This window comes from Octopus bimaculoides, chromosome 4 (genome assembly GCF_046866305.1).
Source record: "Octopus bimaculoides isolate indiv1 chromosome 4, ASM4686630v1, whole genome shotgun sequence".
NCBI classification, from domain to species: Eukaryota; Metazoa; Mollusca; class Cephalopoda; order Octopoda; family Octopodidae; genus Octopus; species Octopus bimaculoides.
The window spans coordinates 108,470,504-108,493,356 of NC_142931.1; the positions used below are offsets into that span (position 1 = coordinate 108,470,504).

At 35.6% G+C, this 22,853-nt stretch overlaps 1 protein-coding gene across 1 annotated transcript; it reads left to right on the forward strand.

The window, feature by feature from the left end:
* Positions 1-4,647: 4,647 nt before the first annotated feature.
* On the forward strand, positions 4,648-5,451 carry LOC149136193 (uncharacterized). Its single transcript, XM_089350110.1, has one exon. It carries the CDS (start codon positions 4,648-4,650, stop codon positions 5,449-5,451), a length of 804 nt encoding a protein of 267 aa, XP_089206236.1.
* The last annotated feature ends 17,402 nt before the right edge of the window (positions 5,452-22,853 follow it).

The window sequence follows — 22,853 nt, forward strand, 5'->3', positions numbered from 1 at the left end:
ATGACTTGTAACACTCGTAACAACATTTACCCTCACGACATTTCTAACATGTCTTTCTTTTAGAGAATCTGATAATATAACACTTCTCAATACGATTAATCTTTACATTTCTCACAAAATAAACTTCGAAATTGATGGAATGGCTTTTAAAAATTGTAAATCTTAAATCAACTAAATTCGCGAATTATGAGGAGAAAATAAAAAAGTAGTGTCCTGAAAACTATAAATGTAAATTATTATTTTAGTATCATACTTTTCCATTGAAAAGAATTGTTACAATTCTTCAAGATATTTTAGCAACGACCAAAACTACTTGTTAATAAGATAATAAATATATAAAGTATTTTCTTGCAATTATACTTTTCCATTTAAAATTATTGTGAAAAAATTTCAAATTGTTTTAGCATCGAGGAAATGGCATGTTACAGGTAGTTTAGGTCATTCTAGATCTTTTTTTTATCTCTTGTTATTTTCTAAATAGACTTAAAAAATATGACTGCTTTTTTTAAATTGCTGATGTTTTGCAGTACAGTTGATATGCTCATGTAATAATACAATGTTACTGTAACTACGCTTCTTTGAGTATTTTTAATGTTGATATACACTGGATATAGGGGAAACTTCAATGACAGATGGTCACATCGTTATTCAATGTTTGATATGAATTAAATTGTTTAACGTTATCATAATGACAACATGTAGATATCGTAACTGCTGTTTCAATAGCAGATATTTTGAAAGGCAAAGGTTAATGTAATTTTTTATTTATTTCAAAGAAGTGGATGAGCATAAAAATAATTTTGGGTTTTTTAATTATTGGTCATATATAATTATACTGTATCTTCTTATTTGTATAATCATAAAAAAAATATATTTGTTTTGTTTGTCGTGAAGTGTACATGATGAAACATTTCGTATCATAACACAAACGCTAGCATGGCCATGTCATTAAAAAATTGCATCTTAGCAACGTGTTTTTAGCTGTGCTTCAATGTTGTGTATATATTTATGAAGCCTTGGATCTCATATCTACATGTGAGTGAATTCCGTGTATATACATATATGCATGTATGCATACATACATACATACATAATACATACGTTCATACATACATACATACATACATGCATATACACATACATGTGTATGAATATAAACAAATTCGAACACACATATACAAGGTAGATGTGTTGTTAGTTCGTCGGGCGGCAGCGTTTTTGTTTAGGCGTAAGACAATGTATTCTTAATGCCCTTGGTGTAAAACACATGAACGTATCTCATTAACACGCAAGATAGATTACATCAAGACAGGCATCGGTGTTTCGTCATTCTTTTGGGTTATCTATCTCGCATACCGAACTGGGCTTGTTGTAAGCTATCTCATAAACTATGAATATATGCTAAATGGTTTATGAAACATTTGCTGACATTTTCCAACGTTTCATATCACGGAAATAATTCAGATATGAATTAGAAGCAGCTCTAAATATATAAACAAAATCGAACACACATGCACATGGTATGTGTTGCTAGTTTGTTTGGCGGCTGCGTTTTTTTAGGCGTAACAGAATATATTCTCAATGCTCCTTCTGTAAATCACCGTGGCATTAAACGTTGTGACACCATGCCAGCAGATGGTTCTTAAAGCATTTAGCATATTGTCATAGACGGTGAGATAGCTTGCAACAAGTTATTGATGCCTCTCACTCCGAAAAAAAAAAGGGATTTGATGTGAGTTGCCACGCTCGTCTATGACTTACTTTCAGGTATTTTACAGCAGAGGCATTGAAAATATATTCTCTTACGACAAAAACAAAATGCACCCACCCGACGAACTAACAACGCACATACCTTGTGTATGTCTGTTCGATTTTACTTATATACCTCGAGCCGCTTCTAATTCATATTTGAATATGTATGTACATACAGTAACAATAAATGGATTGTGGTTCCCTACGGCTGTTTCAGACGTTTTTTTTTTTTTATTGATGAATAGATTTTTTACATCACGCGGAAAAACCGTTTTCATCAGTTGAATACATGTAAGAATTAAACATTTTGAATATTCGAGTTCCAACGTAAAAATGCCATTTTTACGTTGCAGACAAAAAACGTTTGAAACACAATCCATTTGCAAGTCGCGTAGATATAGAGTCTGCTGAATGCAGTACAATAGGTGCAGTGATTCTATCCATATGCAGCTTTGAGACTCGTTGCATATTTAGTCGGCTGTTTGTACTATATTTATTATATATATTGTTGCATTAATACGATTCAACAATAGCTATACACTTCATGTTAATAGGGTTTAAAGCACTGCTATATCACCTGTAGTTTCTCGTTGTTTTATACCTACACCATGATGTTATAGGATGCTATATTTACTATAGATAATATAGCGTTATCTATAGTAAATATAGCATCCTATAGTAGTTTCACTTTTAACCAAATAACTTTATACAAATGCAAATTATTATGAAATTACATAATTTAGATAAACAACAATATAAACATACTGATAATGATAATAAGAGAAATTTTCAATAAATACATCTATAAGTAAATAAAGCGCCATGGGCGGCTGTCTGCAGACTTCCACACATATATCGAGTAAAAGGCCAAGTTCCACTTTTTAATAGCATCTGGGAGCCGATGCCCGAAGAGGCACTTTGGAAAGCAATCTGTATGGTTATTAATATGTGTGTGTGTGAGTGTGTATGTGAGTGTGTGTGTGTGTTTGTGTGTGTCCGCGCGCGCGCGTAAGGAAAATAACAAATTAATTAAAATACAACTTTTACTTAACTTTCTTTTATTGGGAATTTGATAAATTCAAGAATGATCTAATCTGCATACACGCGTACATGTATATTATGCATACGTAGTGTGTTTTTTATGTTTGCTTTTGGCAGTTATTTATATCAGAATAAGTTAAAATGTGTGACCCACCTGATTTCCGAAAAGGACAAATTGTTGGAGCGAAGATGGTTGGAGCTTTCATCACTAAAAGGTAGTGACTTAGCTCTGCTGGTATCTTTACCATCATAGATCGATGATTTCTAAACAAAATGTTTCAATATTCTGCACTCTCTCTCTCTATTTATCTCCCCCTCTCTCTCTCTCTCTCTCTCTCTCTCTCTCTCTCTCTCTCTCTCTCTCGTGTAGGTAGAGATGCCCAGTCTTGACCAGATGTCATCGGGCCACATGGCATCGGACATGAGAATACCAACGGTCAACTGCTACTTACCTTCTATGTTGAACAGAGACTCACCATCACCAATAACCTGTACCAACTGCCTGACATCCACAAGGCTACCTGGATGCACCCAAAGTCCAAGTATTGGCACCTGATTGACTATGTGATCATCAGGCGCCGTGACATCCAGGATGTTCGCATCACTAGGGCAATGAGGGGCGCTGACTGCTGGACCGATCATCTGCTGTTGAGGTGAAGGCTGTCCTTTTCCATCGTCAACAGACACAGACGCCAGAAAGAGGATGTTAAAAAGAAACTGGACGTCCAGAAACTCAATGAACCAAAAACAAAAGAGACCTTCATTGCCAACCTTGCGAACCATCAGACGGAAAGCTTCAGAAGACCTGGGCCAACTTCGGAAATGCAGTGTATGACTCTGCCAGCCTTACCCTTGGCCACACAAAACGGAAACACCAAGACTGGTTTGACAACAACAAGGAGACCACCACCCTCCTCCAGGAGAAGAAAGAAGCGTCCACAGCCTGGCTCGACGACAAAGATTCCCAAGCCAAGCACAGCCGCCTCGAGAACATCAGAGGAAAGATGCAGACTGAACTGCGACAGATGAAAGACAAGTGGTGGGAAAACAAGGCTGCAGAACTACAGCAGTAAGCAGACGAGCACAACTCCAAGAAGTTCTTTGCCGGCCTGAAAGACGTGCATGGCCCCACGCTAAATGCAATGGCACCTATGCGCTCTGCCGATGAAACCCTGCTTACAGAGAAAAGTGACATCATACAGCGCTTGAGTGAAAACTTCAGTCAGCTGCTAAACAGACCTTTCCAGATTGACAAGCAGGCCATCCAAGACATGCTACAGTACCCAGTTCTGGTGTCGCTAAGCCCCCCACCCAATACTGGCAGAAATCCAGAAGGCTATCAAGCAACTACATGTGGGGAAAGCATCTGGTCCTGACGAATACCCCCAGAGATCTTCAAAGAGGGAGGTGAAGCTGTTGCCATCAAGTTAATCGAGCTGACAGCAGTTCTGGGACGAAGGCTCAGTGCCGCAGGACTTCAAGGATGCCAACATCGTGCATCTGTACAGGAACAGAGCTTCATGTGACAACCACAGAGGTATCTCATTGCTGAGTATCGCAGGAAAGATCATGGTCTGTGTTTTTCTGAAGTACATCACACACCACCTGCTGGACGACGTGGTCTCAGAGAAACAGTGTGAATTTAGGAACAACAGGGGGACAAGAGACATGGTCTTTGTAGTACGGCAGATACAATAAAAGTGCCGAGAACAAAACCAGAACCTCTACATCCTCTTCGTGAACCTGACGAAAGCTTTTGCCATTGTCAGCCGAGAGGGCCTGTGGGATATCTTGTACAAACTAGGCTGCCCAAGAAAGCTCGTCAGGCTCATCCAGTCATTTCATGAAGGTATGATGGCTCGCATCGTGGAAAACGGAGATGTCTCTGATTCATTCCCGGTCTCCAGTGGCGTAAAGCAAGGCTGCGTAATGGTTCCCACACTCTTCAGCCTCACGTTGGCCACCATGCTCTTCCACACCCTGCCAAAGTCTCATCCTGGTGTCACTATTCGCTACAGAAGTGACGGCCGATTCTTTGACCTCAGAAGTCTGAAGGCAAAAACCAAAGTCCTGGACGCCCTAGTGAGAGACTTCCTGTTTGCAGACGGTTGTGCGCTTGCAGCATTGAATGAAGCAGACCTGCAAGTACTTGCCACTTGTGTCGCAGAAGCAGCAAAAGCCTCCGGACTGACCATTAGCCTGCGAAAAACTGAAGTGATGCTTCAGCCTGCACCTGGCTTGACACCTCCTGAGTCTCAGACTGAGATTGAGGGCACAACTCTAAACAACGTGGAGTGCTTTACATACCCGGGAAGCTACTTGTCCTCAAACTGCAGCATGGGCAAAGATGTCTCCATGAGGCTTGCAGAAGCAGGAGATTCGTTTGGCAGACTTTCGACACGTGTGTGGGCCGAACGAGGCATCAGACTTTCCACCAAGCTGACAGTCTCTCAACTATACGACTGTGGGACGTGGACGCTGTATAAGAGGCAAATTCGAGTACTTGACCAGTTCCATCTCCGCTGCTTGCGACGGATCATGGGAATTTCCTGGGAGGACAGACTCTCCAGCACTGAGGTGTTCAGCAGAGCCGAAATGTCCAGGATCGAAGCCCTCATCATGAAGGCTCAGCTCCGGTGTGTCGGACATGTAGTCTGAATGGACGACGTGCGTCTACCAAAAATGATCTTCTCTAAGCTGGCTTCTGGAGTAAGAAACTTTGGAAGGCCACTGAGGCGATACAAGGACAGCCTGAAAAGTTCCCTTAAGGCCTGCAGCATTTCAAACCGTGGCTGGGAATCGCTTGCCTCTGACCGCGGCGCCTGGCGTCCAGCTGTCCAAAGGGTGTTAGGCTGTTCGAGGAAAAGCGCCTCAGAGCCTGGACCAGAAGCGACAAGCCCGAAAAGAGAGGATCCCCAACCCTACTTCTGCTGATACGTGCCCAACATGTGGCCGCGTCTGCGCGTCCATCTTTGGGTACCGTTCCCACATCCGGCGTCACTGACGTCATTGTCGAACCTCGACAGACTTCCATTATATTATTATGTCTGTATATATATATATATATATATATATCTATATATATATATATATATGTGTGTGTGTGTGTGTGTGTGTGTGTGTGTGTGTGTGTGTGTATGTAAGTATGTATGTATGTATATATATATATATATATATATATATGTATTTATATATATATATGTATGTATATGTATACATATATGTATGAATGTATATGTATGTATACATATATGTATGAATGTATATGTATGTATACATATGTCTATGTATATAAGTATATTTTTATATATATATATATATATATATATATATATATATATATATTCGTGTGTATTTATGTGTGTATATATATACATATAGTTGAAAAAGATACAATGTATATTATTCATATATGCATACCTATAAATATACATATAAACATACATATAAATATGTAGGGAGGGAGAGAAGGGGAGGGAGAGAGAGAAGGCTAGATAGATAGATAGATAGATAGAGAGAGAGAGAGAGAGAGAGAGAGATTTTTTTTTTTACTTTTATATACTTGAGCACTGCAAGTGGTGTAATTGCTACTTTATTTCATCCCACTTTTATAGCCCCCATAGCATTCCTTTTGTGTTTCATTCTGGCAAATCAGTGATCAGAACAGAGCGAGCATTATTTATATTTTCTTAATCTGATATGGGTTCACCTGACATCTCAAATAGAAATTTCTTTGGTTCTGAACGCAACCAGATCTATACAAAATATATATGTGATGCCTCTTGGCAAGATATTGAAAATCCATAGGTCCTTCAACCCTAAACTATGACAGCACCCGGACCTTTGTTACTATGCAGTAGCATTCTGTTCGTGGGGCATATAGCTTTCATTTCCCAAGCCATGCATCAGTTTTTCTAACACACGCACGCACACTCACACACATATGAGTATTTATATGTACGTGTACGTACGTGCATATATGCACAGATTATATATATATATATATATATATATATATATATATATATATATACATAGATAGATAGATAGATAGATAGATAGATAGATAGATAGATAGATATGCACATACATACACGTACATATAAATACTCATGTATGTGTGTGTGTGTGTGTGTGCGTGTGTGTGTGTGCGTGTGTGTGTGTGTGTGTGTTAAAAAACTGATGCATGGCTTTGGAGATGAAAGCTATATGCCCAACGAACAGAATGCTAATGCATATATATATATATATATATATGTATATATCACTGCGTATTTTTGGCACCTTCGCTCATCTTCGCACGTTGTTGTTTTAACCACCACTTACCGTTACTCATATATGGAAATTTATTTATTTATTTTATAAGAATTTCCTTCAAGCTACGCTTCTTCTACAATACCTGTTCATAATTCAAAGATTGTAGATTTAGAAGATTAAATGTTTAGCAAAAATAGCCCCTAAAAGCTCTTAAGAATAACTTATGAAAACATATTTTAAAATAAGTTTATATCAATATGTTGACAAAAGATCTTCAAAAATATGAAACGCAGTCTATTTTCAACTATAACTGGCGGGTAAGTATTAATCCTAAAAAAAAAAAAACTGATTTTATATTACTTTTGTCTTCAAAGTGAATTTGTTCTCCATAAAAGAATTTAAAGTTGATATATCCTGCTGACAGTATGGAACGATATCCTAACTGAAATTAATCTGACAATAAAAGACATGTCTATGTAAATGATTATTTTTAACTTTTAAAGTATGATTTATATCGTTAAATGCCCGCAGTAACAGTTTACGTTATATCGTTACGGTATATAGAAACATTATTTCACCGTTGTATATTAGATTTTAATAGTTAAAGCTATTACAAAGTTTTTCCAAAGATATCTTAATTATAATAAATTAGAGATGATTATTATTATTATTATTATTATGTTGTTCAGTAGTTTTATTTTTATAACGTGCTTTCACTTCACTACCGAGCGCAGCTCTGTGTGCCTTGGGTATGTGCTGTGGTTTGCTGTGATGCTCTTATGGTTACTGTATTGAAAGTGTTTTGCGTAGGATGTGTGCAGTGCCCAGTAGTGCAATATTCTGTATGTTATATATATTTGTAAGTCCTGTATTATTATTATTATTAATATTATTATTATTATTATTATTATTATTATTATTATCATTATTATGATTATTATTATTATTATTATTATTATTATTATTATTATTATTATTATTATTATTATTATTATCAAGCTGTGAGCTGGCAGAAACGTTAGCACACCGGACGAAGTGCTTAATGGTATTTCACCCGTCACTATGTTCTGAGATCAAATTCCGCTGAGGTCGACTTTCATTCTTTCGGGGTCGATAAATTAAGTACCAGCTGCGTATTGGGATCGATCAAGTCGTCTGGTCCCTTCCCCAAAAATTTCAGGCCTTGTCCCTGTGGTAGAAAGGTTTATTGTTATCATTATCTTATAATAATTCAGCTTGACATTGCATTGCTTAACCCATGGGTAACGCTTTCACAAGATTAGAGGAAAAAAGGGAAAACGAAAAGAGGGAGAAAGAGGGAGAGAGCGGAAGTGGGAAGGAGAAAAAGAAGGAAAGAGAAGTGTCCATGACATGAGGTAGAGAGAATATCATTGTAACGCTTTCACATGATGAATTGAAGGGAAAGAAAAGAGAAAGAAAAAAGAGAGACAAAAGGAGGATAAGATGAAGAGTGAGACAGAAAGAAAGAGAAATAAAACAGAGACAGGGAAAAAAGAGAGAGAAAAAAGAGAGAGAAAGTAAAAGATAGACAGTGAAAAAGACCGAGAGAGAAAAGACAGAGAGAAGCGTCCATGACATGAGGTAGGGGGTACGTAATAATTTTATCCAAGGGCTGATGTTCTAATAGTGAAGCTAAAGAAAGGCAGATAGATAGAGGGGAGACAGAGAGGAGAGAGAGAAAGATAGGAGAGAGAGAAAGATAGGAGAGAGAGAAAGGTAGGAGAGAGAGAAAGATAGGAGAGAGAGAAAGATAGGAGAGAGAGGTAGAGGGAGATGATGATGATGGTGTTGGTGTTGATGGTGGTGGTTATTGGTTAGTGAAAAATGTATATTTTAAAAAATTGAACCAAGTTTTTATATCACCTATCACTTAACTCATGCACCTAAGTGCAATTCCATGAAATATTCACGTGGCAGATATATTCAATTTAACTTAAGGTTGTATCATATGTACAGGATTTTTTCTTTTTATGGGGATAATGGAAAAATAATAGCAAATACTTTATTTAGTCTATACAATTGTGCATAAAGTATATAAAGTGTATATATAAAGTGCATTATCATCGCTTTTCAATTCATTTCACTTTTCAATGAATAGCAGAGGAGCGACTATCTTTCCATACAGACACAACACAAGCTACACTTCCAGGTTTTGGGGATAAAGTTTTCAGAAATAACCCAATAGGTTTGCTATTAATTCCGTGAAATATTCACGGGTCCCCCTAGTTATATTATTGTTATTGTGTGTGTGTGTGTGTGGGTGTATCAAACTAATGAATGACAACAAAAACAGGTGTTAATTACTCTTATCAGCTTAAACCTCTTTCCCCTATCACAACGTTCACTATTTCCCTCTCGTTCTGGTCTAACGACCTTCCATGTTTGTTTTCGTTCGGTTTCCTTGTATGTCTCTACTGTCCTGTTTTTATTGCAACTTTGGCCCTCCATAAATCCAAAATTATATCATGGTATTTATGAGAGCAACTGTCTTCGAAGACTCATATTGTCTATCTACTCTTCGAAATGAGGAGTAGATAGACAGCCGACAACTGATGAAGGGTCGTTCTACGTGTTACTATATATATAAAGTTCGCCAATAAATTTCATAAGTCAGAAAATAACAGCCATTCTAGTGAGTAATAGGGTGTATATATTACTTATACAATATTATAAACTTATCTCATTACAACCACTTCATGTTGCAGAATATTTTTGTGAACATGAACTTTCCAAATTTAGAAAGGTATATTTACAATCATCAGCCATATGCGATGACTGTTAATTTACTTTTCCACTCAAGGAAACTTCATTAACATGAAACCATTCGGTAATACGGATCGGTTATTATAAGACTAAATTTACATTACCGTATAAATAGTGTGTGTGTGTGTGTGTGTGTGTGTGTGTGTGTGTGTGTGTGTGTGTGTGTATGTGTGTGTGTGTGTGTGTGTGTGTGTGTGTGTTCAAAATTAAACTTTTTTCAGAAAACTAACGAAATTAATACTTTGCCCGCATTTTCATTTCATTTTTTTTAGTTTTCATAGACACATATGGAAAATAGAATTCCAGCTTGACAATATAAACAAAGCTTTTTAAACATTTTGTTTAATATGGATTTTATGAAAATCCTTCGTATTTTGTCTGCAACTTTGCAAATATGATCAATTCTATTCAGTTCACCGTATCAGCTAAATTGTTTCGTTTTTAATCGAATTATTCAATAATAACAAAGCAAAGAGGATATTTTTTCTGCTTATTCAATATCTGAGATTTGTTTATTTTTTTTCTCTCTGTAAACTAATTACAGACCTTTGGCTATAGAGATGTGGCGCAACAAAAACTGAAATGAATAACTTATTTAATAAAAAAAATGTATACACACAAGTTGGCGATAAAATATTTCACCATTGCTTTATTTTGTAAAGAATATAAATACTTTTTTTACGAGGCGAACAAAATGATTTATTTTTCAGGTGCCTTGAAGATGCTGTTTGTGTCTTGACTTTTGTTTAGAGATATTGCTAGACACAAGGAGGCTGACTTCTGATAAATATAATTCAATTGTGCTAATCTCTCAGATAGTTCCAAACGTATTTATTCAAAACTACAACAGTTTTCTTTTATAATTCCTGCTAAATTTAAAACTTCAAATTCATGTCACAAATGCAAAATTTCTCAACTAGCGAAGAGAAATATCGTTCTGAGTAAATTATTGTATCTCTCAGAAAAAAAGATATTGCAAATAACAATAGCCTTGGGCAGACGAATAACCTTCAGATTTACGAGTATTTAATTAGCCTATAAAGCTGTTCATAAACGTTGGATACTACAAGAAATTTTGTAAGATTTTAATGTGGTTTGTCCAATATACTGCAGCTACTCAAGAGACAGAGATGTTCTGTTGCATACTGAATCTAGCTTATAACAACATAACGACTCATGTTATCGCAGTAATGATTTTATTTAATACAAATGATATATTAATTTCACAAAAACTACTACTTGCATGCCCAATAACACCGGGCAACAAAAAAAGATTTATTGTGTGTTACCCAGACATATGGTGCTGTACTAAACTAAATCCAGTACGCTGATTTCAAATCTGAAGTCAGAGTTGATGTAGCACGTCAGGAGTTTGAATTATGCGCATAATCATATACCATATCAGACTCAGGAATATTTAGGTTCAAGGTAAATAATTATGATAATAGTAAGTCTATTATAATAGTAAATTTATGTCCAAGGCAAATATTATTATAATATGATGATTCATAGTATATTTATGTTAAGGGAATACTCTTTTTTTTATATGCTGAGCTCAGAAATGTTTGAGAAACTTTCTCTTGCGCTTATGCATCGCGCGGTCTCCCGTTGTAGGAACCAGCAGGAGTCACCCATCATGTGCGGATTGAACCGGTCTTGATACCTAGTTGCCATCTCAGATATGTCCTGCTGGAACCTCCCACTATGCTCCTCACTAAGGGCACCAAAATTCGTTGGGAAAAAATCGAGATGAGAACGCAAGACGTGCATTTTAAGGGACATTCGACATGCTATTCTTTAATACGCTATTAACATGTTGTTTTTAAATCAGCATAGTTTTCAACTTCCAGGACAGTTCTGTACAACTAAAACGAACGAATTCCATAACGTCAGCTCAACTGGATTCAGTTTATCTCTGAATTTGCTATCAGGTACCAACTCCCTGATCTCGGGTCCAATGAAAATGCTTGCTTTCAGTTTTGCGTCACTTTTCTCTGCAGCAAATTTTACTTTTAGGAACTAGAAGCCACAACCATCGTCTGTCATTGTTGTAACGAATTTTTTCATGAGACCGAGTTAAATGTGAAGGGATGGAAGGAAGATCTTTTACGGGTCTACCAGTGGCATATGCTGCACACTGTACCGACCAACTATGCACTCATCTTTTTTACAGTGTAATGATTGCTGTTGTCGCGGCTGTTCCGAACACACAAGAAGCACATATTTTTGGGTATAACCCAGTTGCAATCCTAGGAGGAGGCAATTCACCTTTAAATCATCACAAATATTCCACTTGTGAAGTAAGTAATTAACTCCTTTCAGAAAGAGTTCCATCGTTTCATAGGTTTCTTCTATACCGACATTACCCACAAGAGTGGAAGTCTTTTCATTACCATTATGTGACAACACAGCTTTGAGGCTAACCTTATTCGAGTCGATAAACAATCTCCATTCGTTAGCGACATGCACGTGTCCTAGTCTTTGCATGAGTGCATTAACGTCAGTACAGAAACAAGCATTATTTTCTCGCTTGAAAAAGACAGATAAGCCTTCATGGTGAGAACGGAAAATGGACATTTTCATACCTTGCTGTAGGAGATTCCGTTGTTGTAGTTTGGATCCCAAAACTTCTGCCCTCTCCTTTGACAATGCTAGGTCTCTTACTAAATCGTTCAAATTTTCTTGATTAAACTAGCCTGGCTCATTTTTCTTAAAATCACCTACGTACTCTTCGTCAATAGAAGAGTCAAGGTGTTCATCGTGCTACGTGTCAAGATTTTGAAGTGAAACTTGTGAGAGGGGAACTGGGAACGGTTTTAGAGTTGACTTACAATCTGCATACACAAATTTTGCTTTGGTCTTCTTTGAGAAACCACTAATATTAGTCATACAAAAGTAACAATCAGAGAAATGATTGGTTGTCACGCCATACCATTGGTACAGCAAAGGGCATTCCCTTACGTTTTCCATTCAATCACTGTATTAACCTGGAGTGACATACAGTGCCGCATATATGAGGTGCCCACCTCTTGTCTTGTTCCCCAACTTTTCACCCCACGAAGTAACAATTATAGGCAATTTTTTTATTTTGTGGCAATTTTCCAGACATAACAAAAGTTGTCTGGGTGATTCACACAGCCTCTCCTCTTCATGATCTAAGACAATGAACACAGTTAAAACAATAATCAAGCAGAGCGAGAGATACACATACCACACGTGACGGCAGCACAAGCGACACTGAGAGTTACCAAGAACAAACTGACGTATTTGGCATTGCACACAATATGTCAGCGCTGTCTATTGCTAAACTAAATAATGAACTTTCTCATCATTTGTTTTATTGCTGTTATTTCTTTAATTTTGAGTTAAACCTGCCCTCTGAAATGAAACGTGGGCAGATATCAAAATTCATTATTGGAGTTTGCAGTTTTGTCGATGTTATGTTCGCAAATTTGCCTATAGCCTTCAGTGCTGTGCTGTGATTGTTACAAGTTATTATTTAAGATATATACAACCCACTTATCCAAAGCTACGGCTCAGAGCTATTTGCAACTAAGAGTTGTATCGTATAGCAGATGCATTTCGTTTAGTAATCAAGTTCTGTTCATATCACATAATGAGCAATGTAATAATCAACTCGCGGCTGTGAAAATTAGATCAAACGACAATGTATTATATATTTTAATAAGAACAAATCGATTTTGAAGAGAAAGAGTAGTTGATATAATTTACCTCTGCAAATTAGAGGAACTGATTTGAACTAATGTTGTATTCTCTACATAGTCGTTTGACTATCAGAGAAATGGCAGTTAAAATATCCTTAATATTTTTCCGTTGTAAAAATGAATACACTAACAGAAAGAAAGACAAGACAGACAAGGCTAACAGATTTGTGAATACCGACCTGTCTTGTGATCTGGGCTGAACTTGTGTTGATATCTCGTGTTTTTGCTCAGCAACAGAGCCGACAACGACAACTTCAGCAACAATGCGGGAACCTAATTTTATCAACTGATGATATAGGAACAAATCATTGACATCCCTAGGAAATTAATTTAAGGCGCAGAGAAACTATACGAAATATTTTAAGACATTTAGCTCCACGATATGGAGTTTTGCTATTTTCTTATCCATTTGCTTGAGATAAGTATTGATTCACTGACGGATTAATTACTGTTGGTGTTGAAAGGTGTATCATTATAACTGCTATATTTAGAAGTTGAAGTCTTGGTTTCAAAAGCAATGTGTGATAGAAATTCATCTGTAGTGTCTCTCTGCTGTTTTGGAATATTGTATTAAAATCTATATTCTCCGCTTACCGAACGGAAATATATATGGAAGCCAAACCTCTACAAAGTTTGTGGAGTTTTCAATAGATAAGGCACATAACTGTTGCCGTTTATTCAGTCTAACAGTGAGTAAATTTTAAATGATTATACCTTTAATGGTTGCATGTCGCGGAAACAATGCGTTATCAATAAACACATCCTTCAATTGCAATAAGCTGCTATGTTAAGTGAATATACAATCAGGAAGTATAAGAGTTTGATTTACAAAAGAAACACTCAACTGTAACCTACTTAATAAATTTTATCGGCAGAATACTAGAGTAAATCCGATGGCAATATAAAACATTAAGGTGAAAAGCAACTCGCAACTAGGTGTCTTGTATAAAAGAAATGGCAAGCAGAAACTTCTAGAGAATTGGATGGAAGGTAGACAAAAACGAAAGAAGCAAGAGAAATATCCTTTTCTACTCTAGGCACAAGGCTCCAAATTTTTTTTAGGGGTGCGGTGCCAGTCGATTAGATCGACCCCAGTACGCAACTGGTACTTAATTTATCCACCCCGAAAGGATGAAAGGCAAAGTCGACCACTGCGGGATTTGAACGCAGAACATAAAGAAAGGAAACTTTGGAAAACTTTCGATACTGTCCTCGGCGTTATTCGAACTTAGATCATAAAAGAATACTGTTATATGAAACAGAAGAATAGTGTCCACCTAGGACAGATTTGAATTCAGAATATAAAATAATACATGTAAATGCATAAAAAGATCTATGTCGACCTAGACGTAATTCAAAATCGGAACATAAGGTCAATTCAACTAAAATGCGACTAAGTTGAGCTGGGCGAGATTCGAACTCGGAAATGTGTGTGTGTGTGTGTGTGTGTGTGTGTGTGTGTGTGTGTGTGTGTGTGTGTGTGTGTGTGTGTGTGTGTGTGTGTTTGTGCGTATTCTAATCGGTGGGTCTCCCCGTCAATCAGTTCAATGAATGAATTGATAAAATTAAACAAAAAATAACTCACACTAAACCTCTCACATGCGGTTTTTTTACTGTGTATATATATATATTCCACTACATTTACAACTAGTTCTACTACTACTACTGCGAAGATTAACTGGTTTAAGGGAGCAGGTTATATTGAATTAATGATAAGTAACAGAGAAAAGAAATGATGTACGTACAAGCAAGCGGTTTCTATCGTCCAAAAGCTCTGTTTTGGCGTCTGGTTTAAAACATGTCAATCCACGAATGTATGTATCGTCCTTGAACTTAGTATCAAAATCAGTTACTGAGGAAGCTGATTGTCCTAGCACGAAGGTAATGTCTTTGCAGGGCTGATTTAGTTGAACATGAAATCCGAGTTACGATCCCATTTTATAATCTCATCTAATTTTCATACATAGTCATACTATGAAGAGGACATAATTTTCCTATGTTCAAGATATTATGAAAAGTGTTAGTTATGCAGATAACGGAAATTAATTTCTAACAAAAAAGTGAAATTAAGAAGTAATTTCTTACTCTACACTAATTGCTGTTTCCAAAGTATATTAGGAAAAGTGTTAAAATTTACATGGGATAGGAAATGAGATTCTGACATATTCTGCTCATATCATGTTATGATTCTTAACTCGTTTAGATGTTAAAGCTTTGTGCTTTTGTTTCGTTTCTGTTTATGTTACGTTTCAATTCTTACTCCGACAAAATATTGCAGTTTAATAGGAAAGGGCTTCTGCGAAGTATTTTCATTATATGTGAAAAACAAAGCAAAGCGGAAGCGGGTAAAGAAAAAAGATCACTCTGAGATGGCTGTGAAGCACATAATCCAAAGCTGAATTTAAAATACATTTTTTATCGATGCATAAGATCAAAGGTTTCTCAACTGAGATTATTATTATGCAGAATATGTAGCGGCTGTGAAGAAACAAACAAACATATTGTTCTTGGCTGCCCAGTCTTATTCAAAAGAAATATGTATACAGAGACAACAGAATTGGAATTTTCATACACGAGAAATTATGCCAATATTATGTAATAAGATGATTGTACAAACCTGCATCACAAAAGGTGTCATATTATGGAAAATCGACTGCCATATTCTTATAGATAACAATTTCTACAGACAGGGAGATTAATAATAAGTGCCTTGAAAATTATTTATGAACAAACAAGAGAGAAACAGTCTTACAAATACATGTTGAAAACACCAAATCCAACATAATGAATACAGCCAAACTGGCAACAAAGCATATATAATGGATAGTGTACTTTCATTACAACAGAATCACAGAAAGCTAAATCAAAAGAAAATAAACTTCGATGTAATGCAATAAATTATTTTATGGCTGGAACGTGTAAAATACCATTAGCGATACAAGAGTTTCAAAAGTTTTTAAAGAAAATTTTCAGCACAGTGAAGAAGCCAGCAATGAAATTTTATGCAGAACAAAGAAAAGTGATGGTGTGAAATGTGTCAGGATTATGACAGACAAGTATAAGAAAATAAGTGTTAAACCGAGATGTCATGTTGGCATCGAAAATAATTGAGTAGATTCGTGATGAACAGTTTAGAGAAAAAGAGGGTTATAGATGTATTATATAACTGTGTTTATGTGAGTGTGTGCCTGTCAGTGTATGTTGATGCATGTATATTTGTGGGTATCAATTTCAATTCGACTAAAATGACATTTGAAAAATACTAGATGTCCAAATTAAATCGAAAATCTGAAGCAGGTAACAACCTCTACAATGCAAACAAAAATGCCACCATCTAGGTAGATGTAAAGGAACTTACCAACAAGAGATCTTTTACAATGATCCACCTTGTTGGGAAAGGGCTGCTGACAAGTATCTACAAGCATTGTTTAAATAGTTCAGGCTACTTGTTGAAAAACAGGGTTAAACAGCATAACATTTGACAATTCTGTTTTAAAGCACAAAATAGGACTTAGCCTGCTAATCCAGGCTGATTCATTTAGCATCAAAAATGTTCAAAGATTCCTAAAGGGAATGTTAAGAAATAACAAGGCACCAGGTTCAGATAATATACCAGCCATCAGCTGGAAGAATCGTCTCTTCCACAAACGTCTGGTAGACCTCTGTATAACACTTTATAAAATGAATAAACCATCATCATTCTTAAAGTATTCAGCTTTTTCACTTTCAAGGAATGGTGAACATTAACTACTTCTGAACTACAAAGTAATTACTTTCTCACCTTTAACCTCAAAAATCTACCAGTCTCTTCTCCTTAAGTGAATTTACTTTCATATCAATCCCATCCGGTGATGAACCAAACCTGCTTTAGCGAAGAAAGATGAACATTCCTACAGGTCTTAGCCCCTAGAACAATTATAGATGAGTCCTGTGAAATTATCAAATTCTATTAACATATTTCTTCAAAGGCCTTTCTTCAGTAGTAACAGCAAGGCTAAAACATTATATATCCTAAGATTACAAAGCCATCCTCATCACATATGGAAACCTATTAAGCTACGTTGGAATCACATGTAGTCCAACTAAAGAGTTTACAACAATAGCAGGAATCCTTCAGATAAACACCCTAGCTCCTTTGAGACAAAGTCTTGAATTTATCCAAGACGAAGGTCTCCCTTTCAAACAGAAGCGTTCAAGAGCCTGGCATCACTATGATGTTGTCTATTCTGATGATCTTGCCTTCAGAGTTACTCAGCTGTTTCATGCGTGAGATTTGTTCAACATCTATGAAGAATGCTGCATTCAAAGTGGGTTTTTTCCTCAATGTAAAAATCTGAGGATATGACCACCAATATCGATGAAAGCAACCTGTAAATTGGTTTCAGGGATGTCACACAGTTCGGCCAGTGACTTCAAGTACCTTAGGTCCAAAGTTGCTTTCCCGACATGCAAATAGCGAAGCTGGAGTAACTGTAACGCGCCTCGAAAGTTGTGGCAATCAAACATTTCGAAGTGAACAAGGTTGGAATTCTTCAGATACGTGTAGAGCATATTCCCCGTCATGGAGCGGAAAACTGAATTCTGAAGAAGTCACTTCGAGGTAACATTGATAGCCAGTACACGAGTACGTTAGTGAAGTCTCGTATCATTTCACGTGGGTACAAGACGAAAGGAAGATTTATAGAAACATATCTCTGCAATTTGTAACTAGCACTAGACAGATTTTTCGATGGAAATGTGTAACATAGCATCAACTCTGATAGATACAAGAGTTTCAAACGTTACTGAAGAATTTTTAAATCATTGTAGAGAAGCAAACAGTGAAAGGTTATGGCACAACATTGAAACATTGTGTCAGTGGCCTCAAGATTGTGATAGCCGTAAATAAAAGAAAGGTTAAGATGGCATGCCAGGTTAGTAAGAAAAACAATTGAGTAGGTTAGTAGTAAATAGAATAGATACGAATGCGGATTTATTATTATATCTATCTATCTATCTGTCTGTCTGTCCGTCGGTCAGCGTGTGTGTGTGTGTGGGGGGGGGGGGGGGGGGGTTAGTTGTCCTTGTGCCAAAATTGGAAAGCAATATGATTTTCAACAATAGCTGTGTACGTGCACAGGTGACTAGAATCGACAGCGCTGCTGGATCATCTTTCGTCCCTTTTTGTAGCTTTATGCTAACAACATAACCATTCAATAAATTTACAGGGCATAGTAAACTCACATCGTATCACCCAGAGTCTTTTGACTTAGTTATTCATGATCAACTACCTCTCCAGACGATTAAAATATACTTCAAATTTTCAATCATCTGTAGTTACGTTGCTTATCGCAACATAAGAAAATAAGAATCATGAAAACTGCTTTAGAGACTCAGTCTTGAAATTAAAGCTATTTCTCTAAACCCAAATTTTTATTAAATATTTCATATTTCAATCATGAATGACAAATAACTAATACATTTGTTCTGATTCACTCCAAAACTTTTGATTAAACAATTCATGTAGAATACCTCTTATATAAAAATGATATATTAATGCATTTCATCTCCTTAATAGGAAACAAATTTCTTTTTAAAAAATATAAATTACATTGTGTTCGTGATATTATTTTTCTGTTAATGTGAACTTTACTTTTTCTTTCTTGTCTTCGTTACTCAGTGCAATAAACTGACATGTTTATTAAAAACCCACTACATGTGTAGATGTAATATCAGTTTGAAACAGAACTACGAGCTTCACCTCAAATTTGATGTTGTTTCGTAGCGTGTGAATATGTAAATTTATTCACTTTAGTTGTTCTCTCTTCTCCATAAAGGGGGATAGATTGGCTTCTACATTAAGTTATAAAAATAAACACAATTCTTTTACGAAATCATTTATTGAAAATATGTTTATTTTAAACAGAATCTATAATCACCAAAGCGCCACGTAGTCAAAAATATTAGGAAACTCTGCTTTAGAGAAAAATTAACATTAAACATGATAGATATTTACACTCTTTTCATGTTAAACGAGCTAATATACGATGTAGGATAGGCACTTCAGATCTAGTCTATAGGGAGTTTTCTACCATCTATATTTAGTTTAATTATTGTAATAAATATTTAATCATAAGTTACATTTAAATTCACAATTGTTTTAAAATCTCCAGAGAACTCTTGGTTAATATTCAAATATAGACAAATTAGTTGAGACATGTAACTCACTGATCCGGAATTTAAATCTGTGGCATGTGTTTCTTTGAGTCGGTAGATAAATCAATAATGCTCACATGTACCAATATGTAGAATTTACAAGTAGTATCAGGCGTTCCGAGAATGCTAACTGCAATTAAATAAGTTATATTTCATTAAAAATATATAATTAACGTATGGCATAAATTATTCTACAGCCTTATGAGGTGATGTGAATTCGAAAATGCATTTTATCACTGCCTAGATCGCATACATTATAGCTTATATAATTTATTATGTTGAATATAGTTTAGATAGGGGTATGCGATGCTTGGATGTCTATCCTGATTACACTACACATCTACAAGAACTTTCTTCCAACAAAACTGTTAATGACACTCTCTCATACACGAAAACATTATGATTTATGGATGCTTAGTAGATTAGACAAAAGTATGAAAATCTGTGCAAATTTGTGTATTGTATACTGTTCAGAAATGAATTAGCAGCGTCGATTAATCGAATTAGTTCTTATTATTAATAGATACCAACTACAATGGTGCTTGTAAACAGTTGGCTTAGAGATATGGCTAATGCTGGCCGGATGAAATCATCAATTTTGGAACGAGGTTCCTTAAGGATTTTTTCAGGAATATTATGTTATAAACTTCTCCAGTATTTCTTTTTTCTTTTCAAACTATACATATATACATTGAAAAGAATTTATTTCAGAATATATATAATATTCAGAATAATAAAATATTCTTTTCTACTCTAGGCACAAGGTCTGAAACTTTTGGGGAGTGGGCCAGTCGATTAGTTCGACTCCACTACGCAACTGGTACTTAATTTATCGATACCGAAAGGATGAAAGGCAAAGTCGAGCTCGGCAGAAGAAGAATAAGATATTATTAAAGTGATTTATGTGATAGATGCCTGATATCTATATTTTAAACTCTTGGAAGACACGCAAACCAAAAATAATTTACACCAACATTAACATAGCTACAGACATTTAGTTGTTGTGTATCTAATATTAACATACAGATTCCAATGTACATTTGCTTTTCAGAAAGGTGAATAATTCAGATTTCGTTCGCAACGCCTTTGGTCAATGTTACTTTGTTTGCAAGAACGTTTCATAAACTCTCTGAACATTCTCACACATCTGAAATTGTAGCCCAGATATATGCACATGCAACATCATCAAATGACTAATTCAAAATCATTGAGGTAGATACTTTCTTACTTTATCCCTCAAATGTTTATTCTATTGTTTCTAGTTTCTGTTTTTAACTGAGAGATAGTTTTACTCAGAGAACTTTACTATATCATTGATTTTACAGTGATAGCTCGTGGTTTAGAAACTCTCTTCGTAACAATGCGGTCGTGGGTTCGTTTACCTGCTGCAACATATTGGGCAACAGTCATCGACCAGTTTTGAGAATTACATTTTATTAAAAAATATTCTGCGTACTTGTCGTATACGAGGGGGTCTGAAAAGTTCTTGGCTTTCAAATTATCGCGAAAGGCCTAGTTGAAGGCCCAACCTTCCGTATTCTTTTGCAGGGCTTGGAAAAACTCAGGGACTGCAGCAATAAATGTGTGAATCTGAGAGGGGAATATGTTAAATAAAATTCTAATTAATTGTTCCTCCTGTATGTTCTTTTACTCAAAGCCAGGAACTTTCACACCCACTTTGTGTATGTAAGTGTGTGTGTGTGTGTGTGTGTGTGTGTGTGTGTATGTGTGTGTGTGTGTGTGTGTGTGTGTGTGTGTGTGTCTGCGTGTGTGTGTATGTGTATGTGTAGGTGAAAACGTTTACCGACTACCGTGAGTGACTACAGTTCTCGTGTTCAACATTTACTGTTTTGCAATCACTTGTATACCCTCTTGTTAATCCAAATCTTGAACAAGTTAAATGCAGCGAAATCATAGAAGGGGCTAGATCTACACCGCTGTATTTGAGATATTATGACAGAAAATTGATTGGGTAAAAAAAGTTGTGTTGCCGAGTGGGAAAGTAACACATAAGTACAATTTCTAGGTATTGTGGTTTTCTTATTTCTTTATTTTTGTTTTAATTACGCATAAATGAACGATTTCACAAAGAACGTCATTCCGTAAAACTCGTGAAACATACAGTAGAATAAAAACGTATGAGAAAAATGAGGTCCAATCGGGAAAAGGTTGACACCTTTTAATTTATTATAAAGGAAGCAGACAAAATGGTAATTTTTTATGTCAAATTTATGCAAATTTGAGGAACTCATATTAAATGTATATGAATTTATTAAAGTTATTTGTCTTGGTAGTGAAACAATTACCAAGAATATTTCAAATATCAAATACCGAGCTTGATAAATGTTTTTTGTTTTTGTTTTGTGTTTTGTATCTAATGGTTAAAATTTAAATGCCAAATAGATTGCAATTCGATATAAAATACTGACTTGCACGGTTTTTGAAAATATTTTAACATTTTTGAAATTTGAAATCAATGTTATTAGAAACAAATCACGTATATCAATTTTATTTATAGCTGAGTTTATTACTTATAAGATACATTTTTAATTATTTTCGCTTTAGCAGAGATAGAATATGAACATAGTTTGTATTCAAGAATTTGCTTTTCTTTTTTTGGTTGAAGTACTCAAAATATCTTTAGGTTTCTATACTGAGGTTATGTTGTAGAGAAATCTCTGTTTTCAGAAATTCTGCAAAATTTCATAAATTGGGAAAATAATAAGGATCACTTCTGCGGAAAATAGTAGTGGCATTTTCAGTAGGTTAAGAATTCTAGAGTGCATAAATTAAGCTACACATTGTAGTTCCAAATATAAATGTTAGCCCTTTGCTATGCAGTCTTTTGAATCTATGCTATCATGATTTAATTAACTTAATTAATTAGCATTATCGTATCCAGAACACTGTTGACCTTAATTGAGATAGGGTGCCTAGTGACACTGGACAACTTTTCATGATCATGCAATAATGAGTGAACGTCAAAGTCTTGATTATGATAACGGTTTGAAACATAATGTTGGCGACTCAGACATAAATATCAATAATTTTAAGGTTATAATTTGTATGTTGATATATTAATGTTAGATTCTTTATGAA

Coding starts and splice junctions, on each gene's coding strand:
- LOC149136193 (XM_089350110.1), top strand. CDS start 4,648: ATGGCTCGCATCGTGGAAAACGGAGATGTCTCTGATTCATTCCCGGTC.